General features: G+C 35.1%; 1 protein-coding gene across 5 annotated transcripts in view; it reads left to right on the forward strand.

Annotated features, from left to right (window-relative positions):
- The window catches only part of LOC141907588 (peptidyl-prolyl cis-trans isomerase G-like), a 77,365-nt gene that overhangs the window by 50,772 nt on the left and 3,734 nt on the right, over positions 1-22,859 (forward strand). For all 5 annotated transcript variants that reach the window (XM_074797273.1, XM_074797271.1, XM_074797274.1 and 2 more), the window contains 4 exons: positions 6,150-6,369; positions 9,750-9,952; positions 20,933-21,113; positions 21,193-21,267. In XM_074797273.1, coding sequence (XP_074653374.1) covers positions 6,150-6,369; positions 9,750-9,952; positions 20,933-21,113; positions 21,193-21,267 — 679 coding nt within the window. The remainder of the gene's footprint in view (positions 1-6,149; positions 6,370-9,749; positions 9,953-20,932; positions 21,114-21,192; positions 21,268-22,859) is intronic.

Genomic DNA, 22,859 nt, shown 5'->3' on the forward strand with positions numbered 1-22,859 from the left:
GATAATGTTACTACTGGTTATGAATCCCATCTGGGATCGTCAGTCCTTGAAAACTCGAGAAAAAGTATGGATTCTGAAGAGTTAGATGGTCCCCACGAGTTCAGCGGAGATAACTACAACAATTCATCAGTATCCACTGAAACTGAAGATGTTATGGTACCAGGACCACAAGTTCAAGGCAGAGGAGGAGCCCCTTCAAGAGGTGGAGGTGTCTCTACAAGAGAAGGAACATCACAACCCCGTGGGCGCCGAGGGGTTGAGTAAGAGGTGCTGTGAGAGGTGGGACAGTTTCCCCGTACCATTTCCCTATATTTTCCTCTATATCTATTTAACCTTCAGGCAATAAGCATTACCCCACTCCCAGTTGTCATGTCAGCTATAATAACAAAATTTGATAAGAATCACAATGCATGTGTAACGCATGTCCCACTAACCCAGCATTATCTGAAACCTGCTTAACTATGCAGTTCTAGTATATAACCTCATTGAAATTGATGAAATTGCGTTAGATTACATCCCTTCTGAAAAAAAATGTGAAAAGCTGGTGTGAAGCTTAGAAATGTTAAAAAGTCGAAAATGCCAATGTGAAAAAATGTAAAAATTAATGAAACTTGCATTTCATCCTGACCAAACCCTAGTAGAATATCTTGTGACTGAAAATCCCATATCTTGACAATGATCGCTTTTTATTTTGACATGCCAGAATTGGTGACAACTTCCCTCTAATTATGTTTCTAACCTTTAGATACTCCTCTACAAGGATTTATTTCTGCTCATAGCTCCAGTTAGGCAACATTTTCTTGTGTGCCATGATTACAATCTATTAACTACAGGCAAGTTTCATGGAATGATGGCTATTTGCTAAACTAAGGTTGTAACAGCATGTTTCATTGGCTAAAACATTTTGCCACGAGTAGGCCAAGAACAAGAATTATCCCAAGAGGTTAACAAGTTCGCTGCCACCTAGCGGTTAAGGTCCGGTCGCCATTGCCAATGGCAATTTTTTTACATCATACACTTATATGCTGCCAGCACTATTTTTAGCTCTCGAGGAACGAGAGAGCTATTACGACGATGCCTGGAAATCGGTCATGTATGTTGCCTGTCGTTCTACGCACATACGTGTATGCATGCAAGCTGAACAAATAGTTCCATAATTTTAAGGCTAATATACATTTTGGTACTTATGATTCCGGTGTGATTACAATGTATTACGAATAAATGAATTGTCATGATTAAACTGATTAAAGCTGAATAGTTATTAATGAGCTAATCCATTAATTAATGTACTGTAATTCTCCTTGTCTATTACTAATATACTAGTACATTTACTATTATTATTACTATTATTATTGTTATCATTGCCTTTATTCCTATTGATCTTTATCTGTTTTTTAACATTATTATTATTATCATTATTATTACTATTATTATTATTATTATTGATATTATTATTATTATTATCATTAAGTATTATAATCCTTCCTATTATTATGAATATGGATGAATATTATAATGTTATTGATATTAATATGTTATAAAGTAACATTTATGTCTATTTGTATTGCACCTTGCACATAATGCGCGTGGGCACAGTGCCTTAGTAATTATAAGTACAGCCCTAGGCTCGCACTGTGTCCCTCATCTTATGTCTGTAAGAAATATGTTTAACTCCTATATTGTATCTTGCATGACATAATGATGAAAAATAAATTATATATATATATATATATGTAAACTATTTTTCGATTGTGAGTTGTTTAAACATTCGTGTCTGTGTTGATGAATATAGCAACAATGTAGTCAGCCGTCAGCATTGCGCTTTTTTGCTTTGTGGACGATACTGCACGTGTCGCCGGTAAGCGATAGTTTTTAACTTTACATCACTTAGAGGCACGAAAACAGCAACATCGTTTCCAGAGAAATAATGTTGTGAATACTTGATTGAGTCCTTATACTGATTAATACAGCTAAATACCATAATTGCGAAGCCAATTTGACAGAAATCAAGTCCTTATGGAAAAAATAAGTGTAAAGAGCCAAGCAGCAGCTGTTCACGTGAAACCGGCGGTGGCGGTATCATCGTCTTAATATAATACACTATTTTACTTCCGGGTTGGTTTTACGACTAAAATAAGCATTTCAAGTTTGATTTTTGTAAAATCCTGAATTGTTTATGGAAGGACTTTTCAAATGCACAACAGAAAATTTATCTTTGACAATTGTGTAAGGGTTGGGTAAAATAGCGTTTTCTCTTGCTGCCGTAGGCGTGGATGTTGTGAAATGCTAATTAGCCATGTGCTTATGAACAAATCCAATTTGATCTTATTCAGCAAAAATATATCAAACTAATTTGAGCTTTGTTCAGTATAAATCAATCTTTGAGAGAAAAAAATGATTAATTTAACGCATATGCTACTTCCTGTGTTACTTAAAAAATCAAAATTGTACTGTGTTAATAAAACAGGAGCTGAGAGCACTGGACCTTAGGTCCTCTAGTTACATTGATAAATCAATCACTGACCTTTTTCAGTTTAAGCCAATGACAAGATGACTCGTCACTGGCAATGGTGAAGAGGTTCTCTATTTTTTCTTTCTCCCCATTGCCAATGAGAAGTGTGTAAAATCAATCTAAAGAATAAAAATTTCATTTTTTAAATGATATAGAATGATTTTAGTCATTATATTCTCTCTAGATTTTGGCCGGAAAAGAAGCTAAATTTCTTTTCTTCCTGAAGATTTCATAAAACAATTTCAAAGTGTACACCAGACTTGAGTTACCCCCATAAATATTAGCTTTCTGCGAGGTCATTCATTATGTTATAAAATGACATTGAATTGATGACGATGTAACTTATCATGGCAAACTGTGGTACACCCACTATGACGATTTATCTCGTCAGCGGCAACGATATGCTTAGCTAAGGAAATTATTATGATCCTTATGCATCATACTTAAACCCTTAACCTGCCAGCAGCTTTAATGTTAAGGGCTTCGTGTGCCAGATGATTTGCATGTTAATGAAATTAACTCATTAAATCCTCATAACTTCCAAACTATTGTATATAGGGCATTGAAACTCCACAAAGCAGTAGTTTATAATCATAGCTATGGACTAGTGCTAAAAGATCAAACTTCTGAGTTTTGAAAGAGGGGGTCCACTGGGTGGGATCACTACCTACTGCTTCTAACTACCCAGGAAGAAAGACATTAAGTATTTGGATGGATATATGAAAGCTGTGGGTACTCGAGTGTGTAATGGGTAGTATTTGTGGCTAGCACACAGATCACATTGTTCATTGGGGTTTGGTCCAGGACTCGCGAGATTTTCAACAACACGGAAGTAACGTGTAATAAATGATGACTTGAATTGCATGACTACCCACCACCCCTCATTATTATTGGAAAACTAAACGTTCTGCACGGACTAAAAATTAGTAATAACATTTTAGAGATGGCCAGGATTTTAACTTAGGTTGTATCTCATTTTTAGGCCAGCCGTAGGCGGAGCCTATTACTATACAAATGGAGCGAATTTAAATGACATGGTTTCCACACAAAAGGCTCTTTTGCTTGCCAAGTGAGGGCATATTCGAACAAATCACGTATTTAAGCGTAATCCATTCTCGGAATCGTAGCGAGCAAAATTTTGAAATAGGGTTTCATAAAAATGTTTTCTACATTTTTCACGAAAATTAAATCGGGAAAATTTCAATCTTTATCAGCCAATCAGGAAGTTGTGTTTTCCCTGTGATTGGTTTATCTGAAAATAAACGGAAGCTGTTCAAGTGAATTATCGTGATTTCATTACTGGCGCTTTTGAGCATGACGTCATGTATCAACATGCGACAATACTTCCGCATTCGCTACGTGTTTGCTGATTGGCCCATTTACTGGGAAATTCTACAGAAGCCTAATGTGGTTTGTTACAAGCACTGTGATTGGCCCGACCCGATTCTGGCGCGGCTTTAGCTTAGTGGGTTCGAATCCCTTGACGGGTGAAGATGATGGATCCTATCAATATCTATTGAAACAAATAAGTTTCCCGGTTGGGCAGTCGCACATATCTACCGGAAGTGTTCCGGTTCCATATTTCGAGGCTTCTTTGAATTTTTGAGTGATATTGAAATCGGTAGATTTTGAAAACCCATTGCATGATATTTGTATAACTTAATCAACGAAAAGCGTCGGGGCCGCGCCAGGAGTTTTCGCGATTCAGGTGGCGCAATAGCCTACTTCTTCGTGTTCGTCCACCTCAATTTTCACTCCGCCGATCTCTGACACGGCTCTGTCGCCGTCGGCGCTGTGACTGATTGCACTTTCGTACCACCAAAATTTTTTATTTCTATATCAGGGAGGTCTGGAGAATAAAAAGGTCAAAATTTGGATATCACATAGGCCTGATTTCATCGAATAAGTCGACCATGGTCGTTACGTTTCCGTACTAATTACCACCTAAAACGTCTGAACAATTTTGTCACAACCAACATTTCGTTTACAGAAATCAGGTGTTCACGTGAACCCGCGGTATCGTCTACTGTTTTACTTCTGGGTTTTATTTTAAGATTAAAAATTGTATTTCGAGATCGATTTCTATGAAATCTTTAGTTGATTTGGTGTTTGGGAGGAATTTTTATTTGCTCTATTGCCATATCACATCATCAACTTATATTGTGCCTTAAAACCCTAACAGCCGAAATAATTGAAATGCACACACGATTTCTAACATTAGAAATTGAGAGAGTGGCCATGTTTGTCTTCTGCTGCTTCGCGTAAATACCGCGCAGTGGCGCAACTGCGCGGAGTGGGGCCGATACATCCAGTGTATGGACTAGTCGCCTGCAGCAATTTTAGGGTTAAAGTGATAAGCTAAGGAATTCCTTTCTATTTAAGGTCAAAATTTTGCTAAGGAAGTTTTATACATGCCAGGCCAGGGCCTTACAAGTGTCACGGTGACTTTTGTACCACAGCTTCACAACGTGGTACACGGTCAACAGTGACCCACATTTTCATAAAGAATGTTCATGATTCCCATGCGTCGACTATCACAAAACCTTCAAATTACTTCAGCTACTTTGCACCTCCAATCATCATCTATTTAGGACTATTTTGTTACTTTGTTTCATTCATCACCTAACAGCAGCAATCTAATAGCGCAGCGCTAGTACATTTGTATATACGCGCATCAGCAGTCAGCCATGTGTGAATATTGGTTACAATATATGGCTCTGTGTGTTAGTAATCACCCGAGTGAGTCTATCTATAGCAGTGACACGGCGATGATAGAATACACAGCACTCTCACACATCAGCAGGCATAGTGGGCCTCATACATCGTCAATTAAGACAAACTAATAGACAAATCAGTGAATTAAAATCTGATGAAGGACCTCGGCTTATTGGGCGAAGCATTAAGATATCCATGTATTTTAGGTTAAAATACTGCCCTCGGCTTATCGGCCGAGTCGGCTTAATGGCTGGAAAATACAGTATATGAATTATGCTTATTAGGTCACGTGATGCTTGTAATTAGTATGAAAATTAATTTTTTATCACCAAAATGTTTGGCCATTACGTTGCCCTCTGTGGGTACAGTACCCCTTTCATAACAGTTACGGTATCTTTATATCACACAAAATCTCGATATCTGGCTCATTACAGTGGCTGGGTATGGCTAGTACTGAAAGGATTAAATTGACATCTGAATTCATTAACACTTGTTATACTGCACTGTTGCTGACTTCTTTATATTCATGATAACTAACAGTACCTGTCCTGAGCTAGACCTGGTGTTTGACCCCCACAAGGGTTTACCCTTTTTGGGTACAGATTTTAATCTATATTTGTATTTATCAAAATAGTTATGCTCTTGTTGCACCATATATATGATATCACCAGTCATACCCATACACCATCTAGCCATATTGGCTGTCATTAACGTTGTATCAGATGTGCTACCGAGGGCGCTGAAGGGTTGAGTTGAACATGATGTTAGGTCGCTGAAGTTTCAACTGTGGCCACAAGGGGGTCTTTTGGAAATCAACAGGGGCCATTTACTCAAAAGTTCATTGAAGTTAACCAGTGGATAGTTTATATAGTGACAATTGAGTGTTCATTGTTACTTGGTAAAGAATACTTTATTTTTGTAGTAATGATGATGAAGAGCACACGCAAATGACGTCAGATAAAATTGAAATTCGAGCAGATGAAATTCCGGATGTACCAAAACAGAATTTTCTTTATCGAGGCAGTCCTGCTAAAATGGAGTTAACAAAAGTCAAAAGAAGTAACAGACGTCGAAGTCCTACTTATCACTCACGCAACTTTGTTTCACAGTCAGGTCGTAAAGTGAAAGGTCGCGGCAATATGGTGAGTACAATGCATACATCGTTTCAGTACATCCAAATTAGCATTTTAGTATTCTACGCTGCTTAACATGCCTAAGAAGATCATGTTAGTACCTAATGCAGTTGCTAAGATAGTAATGTTGCAATTCGAGAATTTTGGGAAAACCCAGTATGAATCGACATGGAGCTAACAGATTTGTTTTATAGAGTTAAGTATTTCTCACTACAGTCAAGCTTTTTGAAAACTTTTTTGCTGTTTTATTGATTGAAATGGCTGTTAGGTGTAGTAAAAACTAACTGAGATAAGAGACGTCTTTGCATATTTTTTTCCAATGATAGTCAGTTTACATGTTCGCTGCCACCTTGCAGTTAAGGTCCGGTCACTATTGCCAACACTTTTTTATAACACCATTTTATTGGTTCGAAGAATGAGAAACTAAGCTATCGTCAAGTTTCAGTCATGAAGTCACGTGACAGGATCGGAAGATTTTTTTTTCAGATTGAGTGATACACATACATAATTCACTTGTCTTAAGAATATTATAATTATCATGATAGATATATTCAAATACTCAGAATAATATCATTTTCTAAAATCATGCGTAATGAATGCCGATTTAGCGGTTGATTAAAACAAATCATTACATCTACTCGCGCATAAATACACCATCAATGCTGTGCCTGTTAAAGCGCCTGTACCCATACGTACAGCCATACACACGTTGATGCCGACACCGGCTTCCACTTCAAAAGTTAAGAACAAAATATTAGAAATATTTGTGATCCGATTTACACCAAATAAACCTTTAAAGTAAGGTATTTAGCATCGGATATTGTGCCGAAAATTCTAGATTGATACACTTCATAGTTTTTCAAGGAAGCGCATTTTTAGTGTAAACCAATTATGTTGATTGACAGGCAGGCTCAGCTGCGCGCCTCATTTTATCGATGACGTCAGATGTAAACAATAACATTACCACGTGCACAATGCAAATGGAAAACAAATTGAATTTTTTTTAAACAAACTTCTCTGATGGAATATCAATTTCTTTTCATGAGTTGCCTTTCTTTTATGTGATTTATAATTTGTTATTCGAATCTTATTAAAATTTAAAGTATTCTCTTTTTGAAAAGAAAATATTAGATTTTGAAAAAAAATAAAATAGAAATAATGGTTAGTTGAAGTTATGTAATTTTTATTATATTTTATTTGAATTCTATCTAATATCTTCTTTGAAAAGAAATATTAGAATATGATTTTAATATCTCACTACTTTTGTCTATGTATAGGAGCAGTTACTATAACTATCCAGTCATTTCGGATCCTCGATATTAAATTCCTCAAACTGAAAATTAACTTCAACGTATTGTTCATTATTTGGATCATTGTTCCATAATTCAATAAATTTCTTTGCTTTATCTAACTGATCTAAATATAATTTCATATCTAGTTTGTTAGACTTAATTATATTTTCTTTCTGTTCTAGTAGTCTTAGATTCTTCAAATTCCAAATTAACTTCTGATTGTATTCATCATTCATGTTAAATTTCGATGTTGGTAAAATATGATCTATATGAAAATATTCACCACGATTATTCATATTCATTTTATCATCGAACTGATATAAAATCCATGATTTAAAAAATTTATCTGAACAATCCAATAAATTTGTAAGTGAAACTGAGTGATTATCTTTACTGAATAACGTGATAAGACTACGCAATAAATCTCGAGGGACGAATGAAATATGAGTCCCACAATCACAAGTTCGAAAAAGGTTTTGAAATATCGAAACTATAAAGAATTTATTAAAAACTCGAATTTTCGGTTTTATCCTAAAAACCTTTCTCAAGAGTGACTAAAATTATGAAATTTCACAGTATATTTACCAGTAAGAACGACACACACTATTGCACATGAAAACTAGGTAATATTAACCAGAGAGGAAATGTATAGGGATAATAAACTGTTGTCCCTATACATTTCCTCTGTTATTATACACTTTAACATGTTCTGGATTATTTGCCCGAAATTTTTTCATATGTTCTGGGTTATTTTTATAATATTGTTTATTATATAGTTTAATTACAAGTTTTACAAATATTTCGTAAACCATCTTTGTAAAACTTATGTTTATAATATTCTGAAGATTGTTTACTTAATTCACATTTTGAACATATTTTATAGTATATATTAACAACAATTATTATTGTTTATATTTATAGTTTGTGATTGTTCCTCCATTTATTATAGATATTTTTATTAAAATTGATTTTCATATTTACTCGTAAATTACTCGTTACTTTTTAGTTGTCCATTTATTTCACTTTTCATATTAAAAAATCTAAATTGTTTTATTCACACTTTAGTCACACTTTTACTATTAAAATTGGTTACTGAATGATTGATTACATGTATCGCATTTATATATTTCTTTTACATTCTTTAATTCTTCTTATTTAGTGTGTAATATATCATCTATTCTAATTTCAATTTATTCTCTAAGTGAGATTTAGTTCTATTATGTCTTGCTTTTTGAGATTTATCTATATTGATTTTACATGTTGGACTGTAGTACTTCTTATTTGCTTCCATTTTGATATCAAATTTTTTATTAAAATTGATTTTTGAAGTTATTCATATATAAAATTTTCATTTATATATGTTATTCATTTATATGTTATTCATATATATGGAATTATTAGAGTAATTGTATATATAAGGGTTCAGATCAGAGGTTGAAGGGGCGAGTGAGTAAAAAATGAAAAATAAATTGGAGCGTGCGAGAATTTTTTTTTAAAATTTTTTACTCGCCCCCATTTTTCATTTTTTATATCAATTACGAATATCCGTTCCTGAATTTCAACCACAGACAGGTTACTGACGGGGTAGGCTCGTATACAACTGCTCGGAATGGCTCTTAGCTCTATACTATGCATTGTTCATGGTACGCACAGATCGGGAAGATCAGGGTTTTTCCCTGCAGGAATTTGAAACTATCTTATTGTCACCTGTTTCTTTTCTATCCATTTAATCAACAATAACACTGTTATAACATGTAACTCTCAACGTTTATCATGAGAATTTCTCCATACCCTTGCTGCCACCTCGACAATCTAGGGGTATTTGTGGCATCACACTAGTTCATACTCATTGCAAAGGTGTACTCCATGATATGTTCTTTGATTGAGACGAGATTCAACGTCTTTAGCTTTTCTATATACATTGACCAGGTGTCAGGGCAATAGACCCTGAGATGGTTAAGCAGCGGTGCTGAATAATGCTTTTGTCAGATTGTCAAGTATTCCAGTACCACTTGCATAGTTGGTGATGTCCCTGACCTGATACCATACTGTATATTTACAATATCTGATACAATTTCAAATTTTATTTTTAATCAGAGATTTCATACTCCTACTCGTTCGGTGAGTCGGGAACGAAGTATGACGCCACCTCATTGGAAACAAGAACTGCAGAAAGTTCATCCATTATCTGAGGAGCAACCAATAATGAAAGACCGTTGGATAAAAGGAGATAAATTGAACGTACATAAAGAAAAGTCGAGAAAAATGAGAGAGAATCGTCACAAAGAATATCGTAGAAGGTATTTAATTCATACTGTATGACAAAATTTAAGGAAAGTCATTCCTGTGACTTCACACAGGTTGTTCCAGTATGCGCTTTGGTAAAAAATATATTGAGTAGAAATAACTACAAAGCAAGGCTAAAGAGTTTTCAGCAGCCTGAATCAAAGAAAATTGCTGCTATTTCTACACTGCAGGGAAAAATATGCAAAATGTGTGCACGGATATATTGAAATCTAATAAACACATTCAGTTTTTAACCATTAAATACATGCGTGAATTGTAAATTGCTTGTAATACAATAAATAAGAAATACAATCGGGGTTGCACTTAAAAATCCAGGTTTTTCAAAAACCACAAATTCTCTAGAATTGTCTTATCAGCTGCTGGGTTTCTGTGAAAAACATGGAATTGCAGATTTGGGCACCCAAATGGAGCTCCATCTAGGGTACCATCATATGTATTAAACCAGGGTGTTTTGATATCAAATATTGACGCCGATAAACCTGGACCTATTTTTATCAATTGATATAGAAGAGCCGGCTAAAAAATTGCTTTAAATGCTGAGATATTGGTAATTTAAGTTTTGAAGTGGGCCGCTGGATCATGCGCATGGACACATGAAAAAATATTTTTCACATCACCAATCAAGGGTAGCTAGGCCTATGAAAGTAATGTTTCAGCTTACTGTCACCTCAAGTCAACAGTTGTTAGGTTTTTTATGCCCCCAGCTCAACTTAAGTTCAGAGGGGGCATATAGATTTACCCCAGTCTGAATACGCTGCCGCCACAAGTGACGTTAACAGCCTAGAGGCCACAATTGTTGAGCGATTGTTTTCAAACTTCGTTTACAATTAGGATATAACTTGGGCCAGAACTCTATGTAAAATTGGGTAGATTAAATTCAAATTATGGCTACCAGGGGGCCAACCTAAAAAACAACGTTGACAGCCTAGAGGCCACATTTGTTGACCGATTCAAATTATGGCCATCAGGGCCTAGAGGCTGCAACTGTTGATCAATTTTCGGCTCGAGTTAGCCTATGTCAACGGTCTGGCCGATCGATAATCATTTGTATGCTTAATACACTACGCTTGAAGCTATTTTTAGCATTGGTTGACGTCTATGACGTCATGCCAATGCTAGTAAAATGGATCAAAAATACTAGTACGAAAAAATAGCGCCGACTCTTCTCATTTTCATAGTAACTTCAAATTGTCACTCTGTTCACGTAAAACATAAGAAACAGCTGAAAATGACTAAAAAAAATGTGTCAATTATTCCCCACAACGTAGCGTCGCCAGATTTCTGATTTAATGGTCCAAAAAATTATTCGATCGCATTTTTCTTGTTCATTATCTGGTAGATGAGAGTGGGTTAAACAATCGCGTAGCGATATGTCCGCGTTGACATTGGCAGTAAAGAATGGGGAACAGCCTCTTCTGAATAGAAAAACATAAAATTATTTACCTCCGGTTTATAAGTATCACAGTGTTTGGATATCACTGTTATTCCAACTATCAGTATCAATGGGATTATTTGGGATTCATTCTCAGCGTCAGAATACGTATTTCTAGAGCAGTGGAACGGCAGACTACTCGTGACTGAAACCCGTATGTGATTGTGCGGGAACGCCTTTACTAAAGTTAAAACCATTTCATGATGACACGAAACATCAAACGGTAAACAGTAGGCTAGCACCATGATACGATATCACCACTAAAGATCAGAGATGCTAGTTTTCCGGAAATATCCGGAATTCCGGAAATTTAGGATCGCCGATGTCAATTCCGGAAATTTGGTGAGAATTCCTCGCTGCGACCAGTAATGGCACGGACCGTAAAAGCATTCGTTTGTTTGTACTCGTCGTCGCTTCTGTGTTATTTTATCTTGGTCTCTGTCCGAGGACGTTCTGCTACAATGTATATATGTCTGCTTGTTGTGGTATCTGTGCGTGCGTAGGCGGAGCGCCACTGTTGTGACGCCATTTCCAATTAAAAGTCAATTATCTTTACGCGCCGTTGTACATCGTCCCGCTGACGGCCAACAATGTGAAGATGCACGTGGTAATGATTAAGATAATATTTAATAAATATCATCTTAATTATTACCACGCGCGTGCTATGTCCTGAGGCACGCAGCTTTGTAACTTTCTTTTTGCGGGACGGTCTGCAAAATGAGCACGCACGGAAAGATTGTCAGTCGGGAGTCGGCCGATATAAAGGCAATTGACAGCGGTATAAAAAATAAATTTAACTGGCAATGGCTAGAGTGTAAGGACAGTAACGGGGACTACTTATCGAACTACATTCGTAAGATAGACTTAGCTGGCGTGGGGTACTGCGTCGTTTGTAAAGACCATGTCAAATACGGTAGTGGCGGGAAAAAAGATATTCTTCGTCACCCGGATAGCGCGCGGCATAAGAAGGCAGCGAGGGATGTGAAGCACAACGAATGCCTTGGATAGTTCATTTAACCTCAAGACAGTACGGCCTTTGAAGTGTTGCCCGCACACTGTTCGCAGCCAGCAGGACTTTAACCCACTTGTCACACAGCATTGATAGTGGATTCAACAGCATCACGCCTTATCTCACTGAGCTACCGAGGCCGTTCGATTCAATTCCAAAAAACTACAGCAGCGACAAATAACCATCGCAATATTGCAATTTACGACAAACAACATATGACGTCTTTGACAAACTCGTCTTGGAACTAATGACGACCCCTTGGTAGCTCAGTGAGATAAGGCGTGATGCTGTTGAATCCACTATCAATGCTGAGTGACAAGTGGGTTCGAGTCCTGTTGGCTGCGAACAGTGTGCGGGCAACACTTCAAAGGCCGTACCGTCGTGAGGTTAAATGAACAATCCAATAGGAATAGTCTTGGGAAACCAAGATCCAAACGACGTTTGTAAAGCCAAACAAACAAAAAGACAAACAAACCATCATCAGCCGGACTCAGTGACACCAACGCCGGCATCGCTCTCTGCGACGTTTTCAATGCGTACATGCATCAGAGCTTGGAGCTCTAAGATCAGATGGTCTTGCAATTGCATTCAGAAAAATCGTTCTGGTTTTGTTTTCATTATTCAGTGGGGCCTAACAGTTCATGCGTAAAAATGGGTTTTTGTATCCAAATCTTGATTGATATAAATATCTTGGCTGGGTCATGATGGAAAACATAAGAATAAACTAGTTTCGTCTTTTTAACAGAATCGCATTAATGATGTTTAACAGTACAAATAGCCTAGGCTAAATCGTTCGGCAGAAAATAAATTCATTTTCAGGAATAAAATCATACTAGACACATAGACATAATGTACCAATGCTTCAAGGCCCATGGGCATCTTGTTAGCACTCTCAAACGCAATTTCATTAGCCTGTAATTTCACTACTAATGGACGAATTGAACGGATTAACCCTTACAATACCACATAGTGTCTCTGCTGCTGTACCGGAGGGAATTTAGGGGTTTATAGGGGTATATTTGAAACTTCATAGAATAGTTACCAAGGTATCTGACACAGAAAATTTATATAGCATGTTGTTGTTAACTTTTGGGCCAACAATATAGACATAAATAATTTGGATATAAGTGAACTTGAGGTCAAGGTCACATACTCCAAAATGGCCACCATGAAAAAAATTCACAAAAAAAGTTTCAGTTAAACTGCTCTGTCTCCCAGCAAAATGCACTGGTCTATTCAATTCCAACTGAAATTGTATGCCATATATCCTGACTTTATATACTAAAAATTTCAAAGCAATAGAACAACTAAAAAATTTATTTTTCCACTCTTTTACCAACTTCTCCACCGATATGTCGGAAGGTCGGATATAAGGGGTTTCATTGTGGTATAATTTCAGGCCTCAGAAAATTGTTACCTATGTATTTGACACTGATACATTGTATACCATGGTGCTGGTAACCATTGGGCTTACAAATAAGACGTATTATTTGGATTTATGTGACCTTAAGGATGGCTTGTTTCTTGTTCTTCATTATTGTTATTGGTGTCCGTTGCCATGACAAGCATATCAACAGGGTCTAAAAAATTGTCACTGATTTCATTTTCATCATCAAAATCATTGCCGGCACTATAAACCTATTTTCTGACTTAGTCTCATCATCTGAACTGCTGTTGTCATATTCGTTGTCAGTCTCAATTTGTTCACTACCAAATTCCAAGTCACCAGCATCACTGTCAGCATCATATATGAGATGCTGAACCGTTTCATCCAGCCAAATTGTTTTTTCCTGGCGGTTGCCATCTTGGATTTTATGCACATGGCAGCACCGGCTGATACTGATAGTTATGCCCTTCTATAAGAAGGGTTAAGTGATACCGTATCACATACAGTACGGGTATGCTAGCTTGCCAATTTGTACCGTATGCCATACGGTAGTGGTATTGTAAGGGTTAAACAAAAATATATTTTGTAATTGGTTTTTTGACGCCTTATAAAACGTTACCATTATGAAACCTAAACAATGCTAACCATTCAGCGTCATTTTACAAATGACAGCCGTAAATCGATGTGCAAAACGTCACAGGTTTATGTGTACACAAACAAGCTATCTGGCAAAATATTATTGACATAGATGTAGAATGGCTTCCTGTGATTATATAATGACCTATATTTGAACGTCGAAATGTTATATTGCATTGAATATCATTAGAAGACGTATTGTAATAGTAAAGGATGTATGATTATATCAGAAGCGGCAGGCATAATTAGAAATGATAAGTAAATCGAATTATTCGGTTAAATGGCGGATGTATACACGATGCGGAAGTCTGATATAAAAGTCAGACCCTGACGTGGGCATGCCGGTGGAATGACGAAGCTATCTACGATGTGTGTAGGGCCGGCGTGAATTTCATCAGCGGCTACAAGCAGTCAATATGAAAATGTGTAAACATATAATTTCAATATTCAATCGTTTGTGAAAATATGTTTGATATTAGGAGTATGCAAGTTTCGTGAGATTAGCAATTTATAATAGCATAGCTGTCATATACGGCTCCGTGTCCTCTGATGGCATGTGTATTAGGTGACAATTCAATTCCTTATTGATCCTTATTACATTGAAATTCCGGGATAAAATTCCCAAATTCAATAAATACAAATTTTAAAATAAATTAATACAACATACATGACACAAGGGTAATTCATACAGAACAACATAAGCATGTTATTTTAAATGACAATGTCTACTTCAACCCACCCAGACTCAAGACTCTAGGATATCGAGTGACAGCCAAACCCGTGGCCCGGGACCGGGCCGGCTGGCTAGGCCACACGATATGCTCGAAGTCATGATGAAGCAGACATCAGAAGAGCTCTTTCTTCATCCATGGAGGCAATGAAGTTGCAGACCAGCTTAGAGGCATAAGTAAATGAAGTCGGTCGCAAGTTCGCGATCAATTATTGAGAATTTTCAATAAAAAAATTTAAACCACTACTAGAGTCGAAGACCTGTATCATCTACCCAATCGCCAAATCTCATCATTCCCCAAATTTCTTAAAACTTCGATTTCAAATTTGCAATTCCACATTAGCTTAGCCCAGAAATTCTTTATTTTTTTCCCAGGCATCAAATAATTTTCTAAAATTAATTTTCTTGTTTTTTATGGTGCGCAAAGTTGAAAGCCCTGGGTTTCATATTTTTTGAGAAATTTACCAAAAAGTTTCTAAAATTCGATTTATTTGAGCACGTTTTTTTATAAAGAATCGTTAACTGTCCAAAATAACACATGTGAAATTTCGATGCTTGGTTCGGTAGTTATTGTCTTTCAAAGATGAAACCCCTCAAAATCTTGGTTCTATAAAATTTGTGTTGACCCAGTTTTGACTTCCAACCTGACGTCATTACATTGAACGAGGAGGATCAGCTGGTGCGCGATATTGCACTAACAAAATGGCAGCACGATTGAATATGTCGATATTCATCATTTCTAGCGTGAATACTGATATTCAAGGTGTATGACATACCGATTTAATGTGTGCGATGTGTTCAATGATTCATCTAGTTTTGATATATCGTGCGTAAGGTAATGTTGCATCAAGATATCTGAGGAAAATGTGGTCTCAAAATGCGGAAATTTACTTCTGTGTTCGCCACACGGCTGATTCACTGATAGCATCGAATTTTTAGAGATGAGTCTGATATTTACACGACTGGAATACCTGTTTTATCATCATTAATTGAAGTCATTTTATTAACGTTCGCATTAGCGATCCGTTTTGGAGCCTGATTATTTGTATTAGTTTGTTAAGTGGGGCACAGTGGAGCGTTTGCGTTGAAAACAGTCGTGTAATCTACATTACATTGAGTTCTATCATATTATAGCTTTATGACTGGCTGAGTGAATAAACCCGATTGCGCAGCGGGCAACGTGCTGTTTTGACGTGCAGTAGTTTGCGTGATCCAAATTGCAAATTGATGTAGTTCGCGTGATTTTACATTCCTTTTTTTGGTTTGTTTTGTTTGGTATTGGCTTATGGACATTTTATTCATAGTTTTCAATAGTGTTGACCATACGGTCATATTAGATATGGATTGTCTTACAGCCCGGATTTTTATTGTAAGCAAGTAACTCAGGTATATAATAGTCACTAAATTGACAAGTTACTCGGGCATTTGCTCAGCCGAGCATAATTTAAGAAGGTATTTGCTCGGCCGAGTGAGTGGTTAAATTCGGCGGTCTACTCGGCCGAGTACACCGTATTATATAGCTCAGTAATTCTCAACATGGTAGATGTTATCACAACCCTCTATTTACTAAACAGCTTAGCCGTGCAATATTATACACGGTTTTGAGTCAATCCAACGTCTCTCTATGTCTATCTGTCTTTCAGCTGCTGAGCTTCATTAATGGTTTTGTAATCTTACCCAAGCACGGAAATTCATTTCAAAGATTATGTCAATTGTATATTCAATGAAGGAGTTAGAAAACACAAGATGAAATGTTTAAGATCAGAAGATCATGAAATGTTTATTGAAGAGATAGAGAAGATAAGTTTGAATCCTTTCGATGGTAAAAGATATATTTTAGATGATGGAATTCATACAGTCGCTTATGGTTGCAATTTAGATGAATATCTAAAATTTAAAAGAGAAGAAACAAAAGAGAATGAGATTATGAAAAGGATTCTTACATGTTAATCAAATTTCAATAAAACTATGTATAATAAATGGAGAGTAAACAAGCACACAGTGAGAACAACAAATCATTCTTAAATAGAATAAAAGATACTACAAATGTAAAATCTGTAGATTATAAATTTAGGAAGTTAACAGAATTAACAATTCATAAGAAATATTTAATTACAAATATTGATACAGTTACTAATAATTATGGAGATAAATTAGTTATTCATTTAAAATATGAAGGGTTAAAAGGAAATAAATATAAATTCAGAACATATTTACCAGATAGATTTCATAGATTATCTAGTGAAGATCTAGAAGAATTATGTTCAGGTGATTTCTATTTCATATACAAAGGTAAGAATGAAAAGGGGCACCATGAAATAGATTTTGAATAAAATACGTAAAATAAATGGTAGAATTGAAAGAATATAGAATATATGTTGATTCTAGAAAACTGTTAAATTCTAAATTGCATAATTTACTAGTACAATTAGATAGAGAATTTACGAATTGCGTAGATTTGAAATTAGTAAATGTAAGTTTATGTAATTCTTTTTATAATATAACGGATAAAACTATTGAGGATAATACTTTTTCAATTCATATTAGAAATATAAATAAATGGTTTCATCTAATTTTAAAACCAGGATTATATAATTTAGAAACATTAGCTCAAGAAATTAATCGAAGAGCACGGTTGAAAATTAGAAGAGATGATAAATTTGTAATTAGATTTATAAAAAGTGATAGCACAAATAAAGATAAAATAAAGGTATATGATGAAAGTCAAAATGCATTTATGGCAAAAAAACCATTAGCTAAATTGCTAGGAATTGCACCAGATACTGTTACAGGAAACATAGACGGTAATTCAAATATAATGCCTTTTACACACTTTGATATTTATTGCAATTTAATTGACCCTGTAAAAACTTTCGAAGCAACTAAAGATACAATTTGTAATTCTAGTATATTAAATATTATACCATTAAAAAATGTTAAACAATTTGGAACGCAAATAAATTATAATTTAGCTGAGTGTGATTTCAAACCATGTATTCCAAAATTTAATAATTTTAAGTTAGAAATAAGAAATCATAATGGGTACTTAATTGATTTAAATAATTTTCCTGTAATTTATGAATTATTTATAAGATGTAAAGAGTAATTTTTTTTTATATATAAATATGAATATAACAGTAGGACCGAGTACATGTTTTGGATTTGATTTTAAATGTGAGAAAGAAATGAAATTTAACATTGATGATGTAATAACTCATATCAAAAATATAACATTTTTTAATGAATTAACATTTGAATATGAAACAACAATAAATAAAGAAACTTCTAATGTAGAAAAGATAACCGATTTAATAAGAGAGTCTTTAGGATTTTATGAATTAGATGAAGATTTTATCATTGATGATATTAGAAAATTAATAACTGAAATATATGATAATCATAAAAGTAGTAATGAAATAAATGTTGAAATAATTATAACTAAGTTAACTAAATATTTTGAAGAAGGTGATTTTTTTTATTAATAAATGAGTGATAATAAGTGGATAATAAATGGTTTATATAATGGAGGATTATTATCAGTTAGAACTGTTGGATATAGAATTGTATTAAAAAAGTATTTAGAATTTAGAATGATAGATTTGATATCATTGATATTTTAAAATTAACGTTAGCAGTTACTTTATCTAATTTAACAATTGATTATTTAGAAAAATAAAAATGTATTCCTCCTATATAAATGTGTAATTTTTTTACTAAATAAATGGCATCTGCAATTATAACTATTATAGGGTCAGCAATTGTTAACGCCTTAGGATTTACTAGTGGTGGTTATTAATTTAAGCATATTGATAAAAATAGTTCAATAGCAGAACAAAGAAGACATAACTTAGCATTAGAAAAATATAATAAAGCTGCAGAAGAATATAGAGAATAGAGACAAAACTATATGGATTATATTAACAAAGAATTATATGATCAGAAAATTTCACATAGAGATTTTCAATCAGTCGATGATGCAATGAGTTTATATAACACAGTAACAAATAAAGAAAAATTATATCTACATAAACATACAATATCAGATTATTATACCCCAAGTAATGAACAGAAGAAATATGAAATAATTTGGATTTTAGGTAGAACAGTTATTGTATTATTTGTTGCTTATAAATTTACTAATAAGTAATTTCTTTTCTAAATAAATGGATGATAAAGTTGATAATATTGATATTATTCCTCATGATATAAATAAAACTAAATTAAAATTATATTTGGAAAAACAAATATTAGAATTTGAAAGTGACTTAAAGATAAAAAAGAAAAAATATTTAAAAAGTAAAATTATATATTATTTTATTATTAGTGGTTCAGTTACAATTAGTTCGGTGATAACATTTCTAGCAATATTTTCACCATTAACACCTTTAGCTATATCAATTGGTGTGTTAGGATTAAGTTCAAGTGTTTTAACCGGAATAAGTTCAAAATTAAATATAAAAAGTAATAAAGAAAAAATGATATATGATATACACTTTTCAACGTACAGCTAGTAGTACATACTTAACAGCCTTGTTGCACCCATCTGCCATCTATTTGATTAAAGCAGGGATAAAGTTTGAGCCGGCACACTGCAGGAGTTGAAAGTCGACGCCACAAGATGAACGCAAAATACAGTCCTCGTTTACTATCAGCTATGGATGGAAATTTAACCTTATAATCTTTACGAAATTTTTGCTTCCGCTTCTTCTTTTTCAATGTCGAACCAACGGTCTCGATGAAAGATTCATCGGCGGATTCTGAATCAGTCATCGGCCAAGCGTCTGCCATTTTGTTTTAACCGACTGACACTGATATTTCCCATTTCAATTCAATTCGAAAGTGAATACAGCTAATGTTAAACAAAGGCCAATTCATGTCACTTCTTTTCATTTCTTTTCATGCTTTTACCATAACAAATTTATTTAATTTTGTGTATATCATAGGAAGGAGACATGAGGAAGTTTTATAATGAAAGTTGTATTTTGAAAACATTTTCAACATCGCGACATTTGCGATGAAATTCGTATTTTCTTCAACCTTGTCAGAACGGCGTATTTTCATAGGCCAAATTGGAACAATTCCGCCAAAATTGGAACACTTTGCAGTTTTTGCTGTTATAAACGACTTTTGTGCTAGCCCAAATCTGGAAAATCAACGATAACAAATTTTAACGGTACTTCTTCGATGTCAGAATTTTCAGAAATTAGATATCCCCTAGTGAGTCAATGCAATCCTCAATAGAAAATCCTTTGGACTTACCTTTACACTTTTGTTACTGATCTCGCAATTTTGGGAAGACTGAATACACATCACTCAGACCCGATGTCGCAAATATGCCAGCACTCCAAAAATCAGGAGAGTTAAGCATTTTTGGTCTCCTCGATCGAAGGTGCAGACAGTCCTGTCTGTGCCCAAGTGCTCTTGAAATGTGCGGCTTTGTGCTAGATTTCGGAACCACTATTTAGCTATACTACCACTCCTAAAAAGCCTTTTTTGGGCAAAATCAAAATATATAATGTTATTTTGTTTACATGAAAATGTATTTTTAATGGTGTGAATATTCAAAGATTAAACTTGTGAATATTCAAAGAATTGAGTAGCTCACTCAAAAAAGACTGCCTTCTATATCCCGTGCGACAATTGCCTCTAGTGACTATACCTACGTGCCAGCTGTCCGAGATCCAATCACCTGACAGCAATTGGATGATATCATGTAGGAGGCAGACACTTAAATTGTACATTCTTTACTAATGAAAAATATGTGTACAAATTTATGTAGACAAAGATCATCACCTCAATCTTGGCGTAAAAGGTCAATGAGAAAACGGTCGTCCTCATCATCATCATCATCATCCGGTCAGTTTAGATCATCAGATTGCAGATCTCGAAGGTCACAAACCTCCGGATCGGAGTCATGTAGAAGTGGCAGAGAACAAAAAGAGAGGAAATTACAAGGAGAGGTACGTTCTTGGATTTGGCGTACTTGCGACTAAAAATTTGGAATTTTCTTTTGTATGATTCAATAAAATTAACTTGTAGCATATCCAAAGCCATTCTGGAGGTAAAGAAGTCAGTGGTTTGGTGGATGTCATAAACGCTATACATAAACCTCAGGTATGAAACCCTACAAAGTTGTTACATTTCATTTGTATTTTTCATTTTTTAGCCATTATTTACCACTCTTCAGGTATATGTATTGAACGTAGAGCATTGATATTTTACGTGTGTCTGTTTATTAATCTTAAGTAATGATATCATCCAAGTTGGCTTACTGGTGGCCATCTGGTTTCCAAAAATACCAGGGCTTCCAATTATCCGCCAATTTAAAATCCACAATTTTTAAGTCAAAAGGTTTATAGCCAAGGTCTTCCAAGTCGGTATTTATTAATATCAAAAAAAGAAAATCATAGTTAGTATTTGTTTTTCTTTCTATGATATAAACAAAAAGTCTGTATAATTTTGTATTTTTTGACATTTTGTGGATGAATGGATGGATTCTGACTTGTGAAATTGCGGTCAATCTAATACCGCGTCGCTAATACATTTGTTTATATAGCCGAGTGTATGCGAACATCATGACGGTACGGAGCCGCAATTTTCAGCGACCTTGGCTGTGAAGACGTGCACTTGCTCCCTGTCAATTATGCGTATGACGTCACAATGTTCTAGAAAACAAAACGGCTTTGTCGCGTGATCTGCCTCTTAAAATCTTAAAATTTAACGCTGATGTCTTAATAAATTTTATAAAAATGAAGTGAGTTCTTTAGATTTATAGCCAGATATTGTAAAAGTAATTGAATTTGATGTTTATTTAAAAAACTAATTAAAAACTTGGCCATTCATGTCTCAGGAATTATCATCTCTATGTTTGTTGATACGGGATGTGTTTGTTTGATGGAATATAATGCCTGGAAATGTGTAATCTGTACGCTATTCAGCTGAGCCACCGCGAAATGGAATCAATTCAATTCAAATTTTAGTCAACTCATCTCAACAATAGACTCAGAAAGGAAAACTCAGATCTTAAATTCTGTTTAATGCGCAAAAATATGCTGATATGTAATATGACCGAAAATCAAAATGAAAATTGAGCTAAGTAGGCTAAGAGTGGATCTATAGTGCCAAAATTGGGAGCTACCATTCTATATGTTGGGAGCCAGTTTTACCCACCCCTAGTTGAGAGGTTAGATGTCACATCTCAAGTTAGGCCTACCATGTGCAGCAAAGATTTACACACAGTTCAAAATATTCAATACTATTTGAGAAGTGACATTGAAATAAGTGACATTTTGGTTAGTTTGTTGGAATTTCTACTGATGGCTATCAGATCCTGACCCAGATAGCTCATCCTCCCAAGCAGGAATTCGAACCTGATGGCATCGTTACACTCAGGCACGTCATGAACCCCTGCCACACTAGACCGGGTGCGCAGGTACATGTGCAGCTTTGCCGCACGAAAACTTGTGGCACCAATCAGATTGCTTGTTGTATAATCGCTGAGGTAAATTTCACGGAAGAACTATCAATGGGAAAACCCGGGCTAAAATAAAATGGGATATCTGATTGGCTAATAATTATCATCTAAGCTGCGCGTGCAGCTGCGCACTCGATCTATTGTGGCAGGGTTCGTACCATGGCAATCTCGATGGCATCAGGTTCGAATCCCTGCCGTGGAGGATGGGGTAGCTTAGCGGTTCCACAAAAAT

The sequence above is a fragment of the Tubulanus polymorphus genome, chromosome 6 (assembly GCF_964204645.1).
Source record: "Tubulanus polymorphus chromosome 6, tnTubPoly1.2, whole genome shotgun sequence".
NCBI lineage: Eukaryota > Metazoa > Nemertea > Palaeonemertea > Tubulaniformes > Tubulanidae > Tubulanus > Tubulanus polymorphus.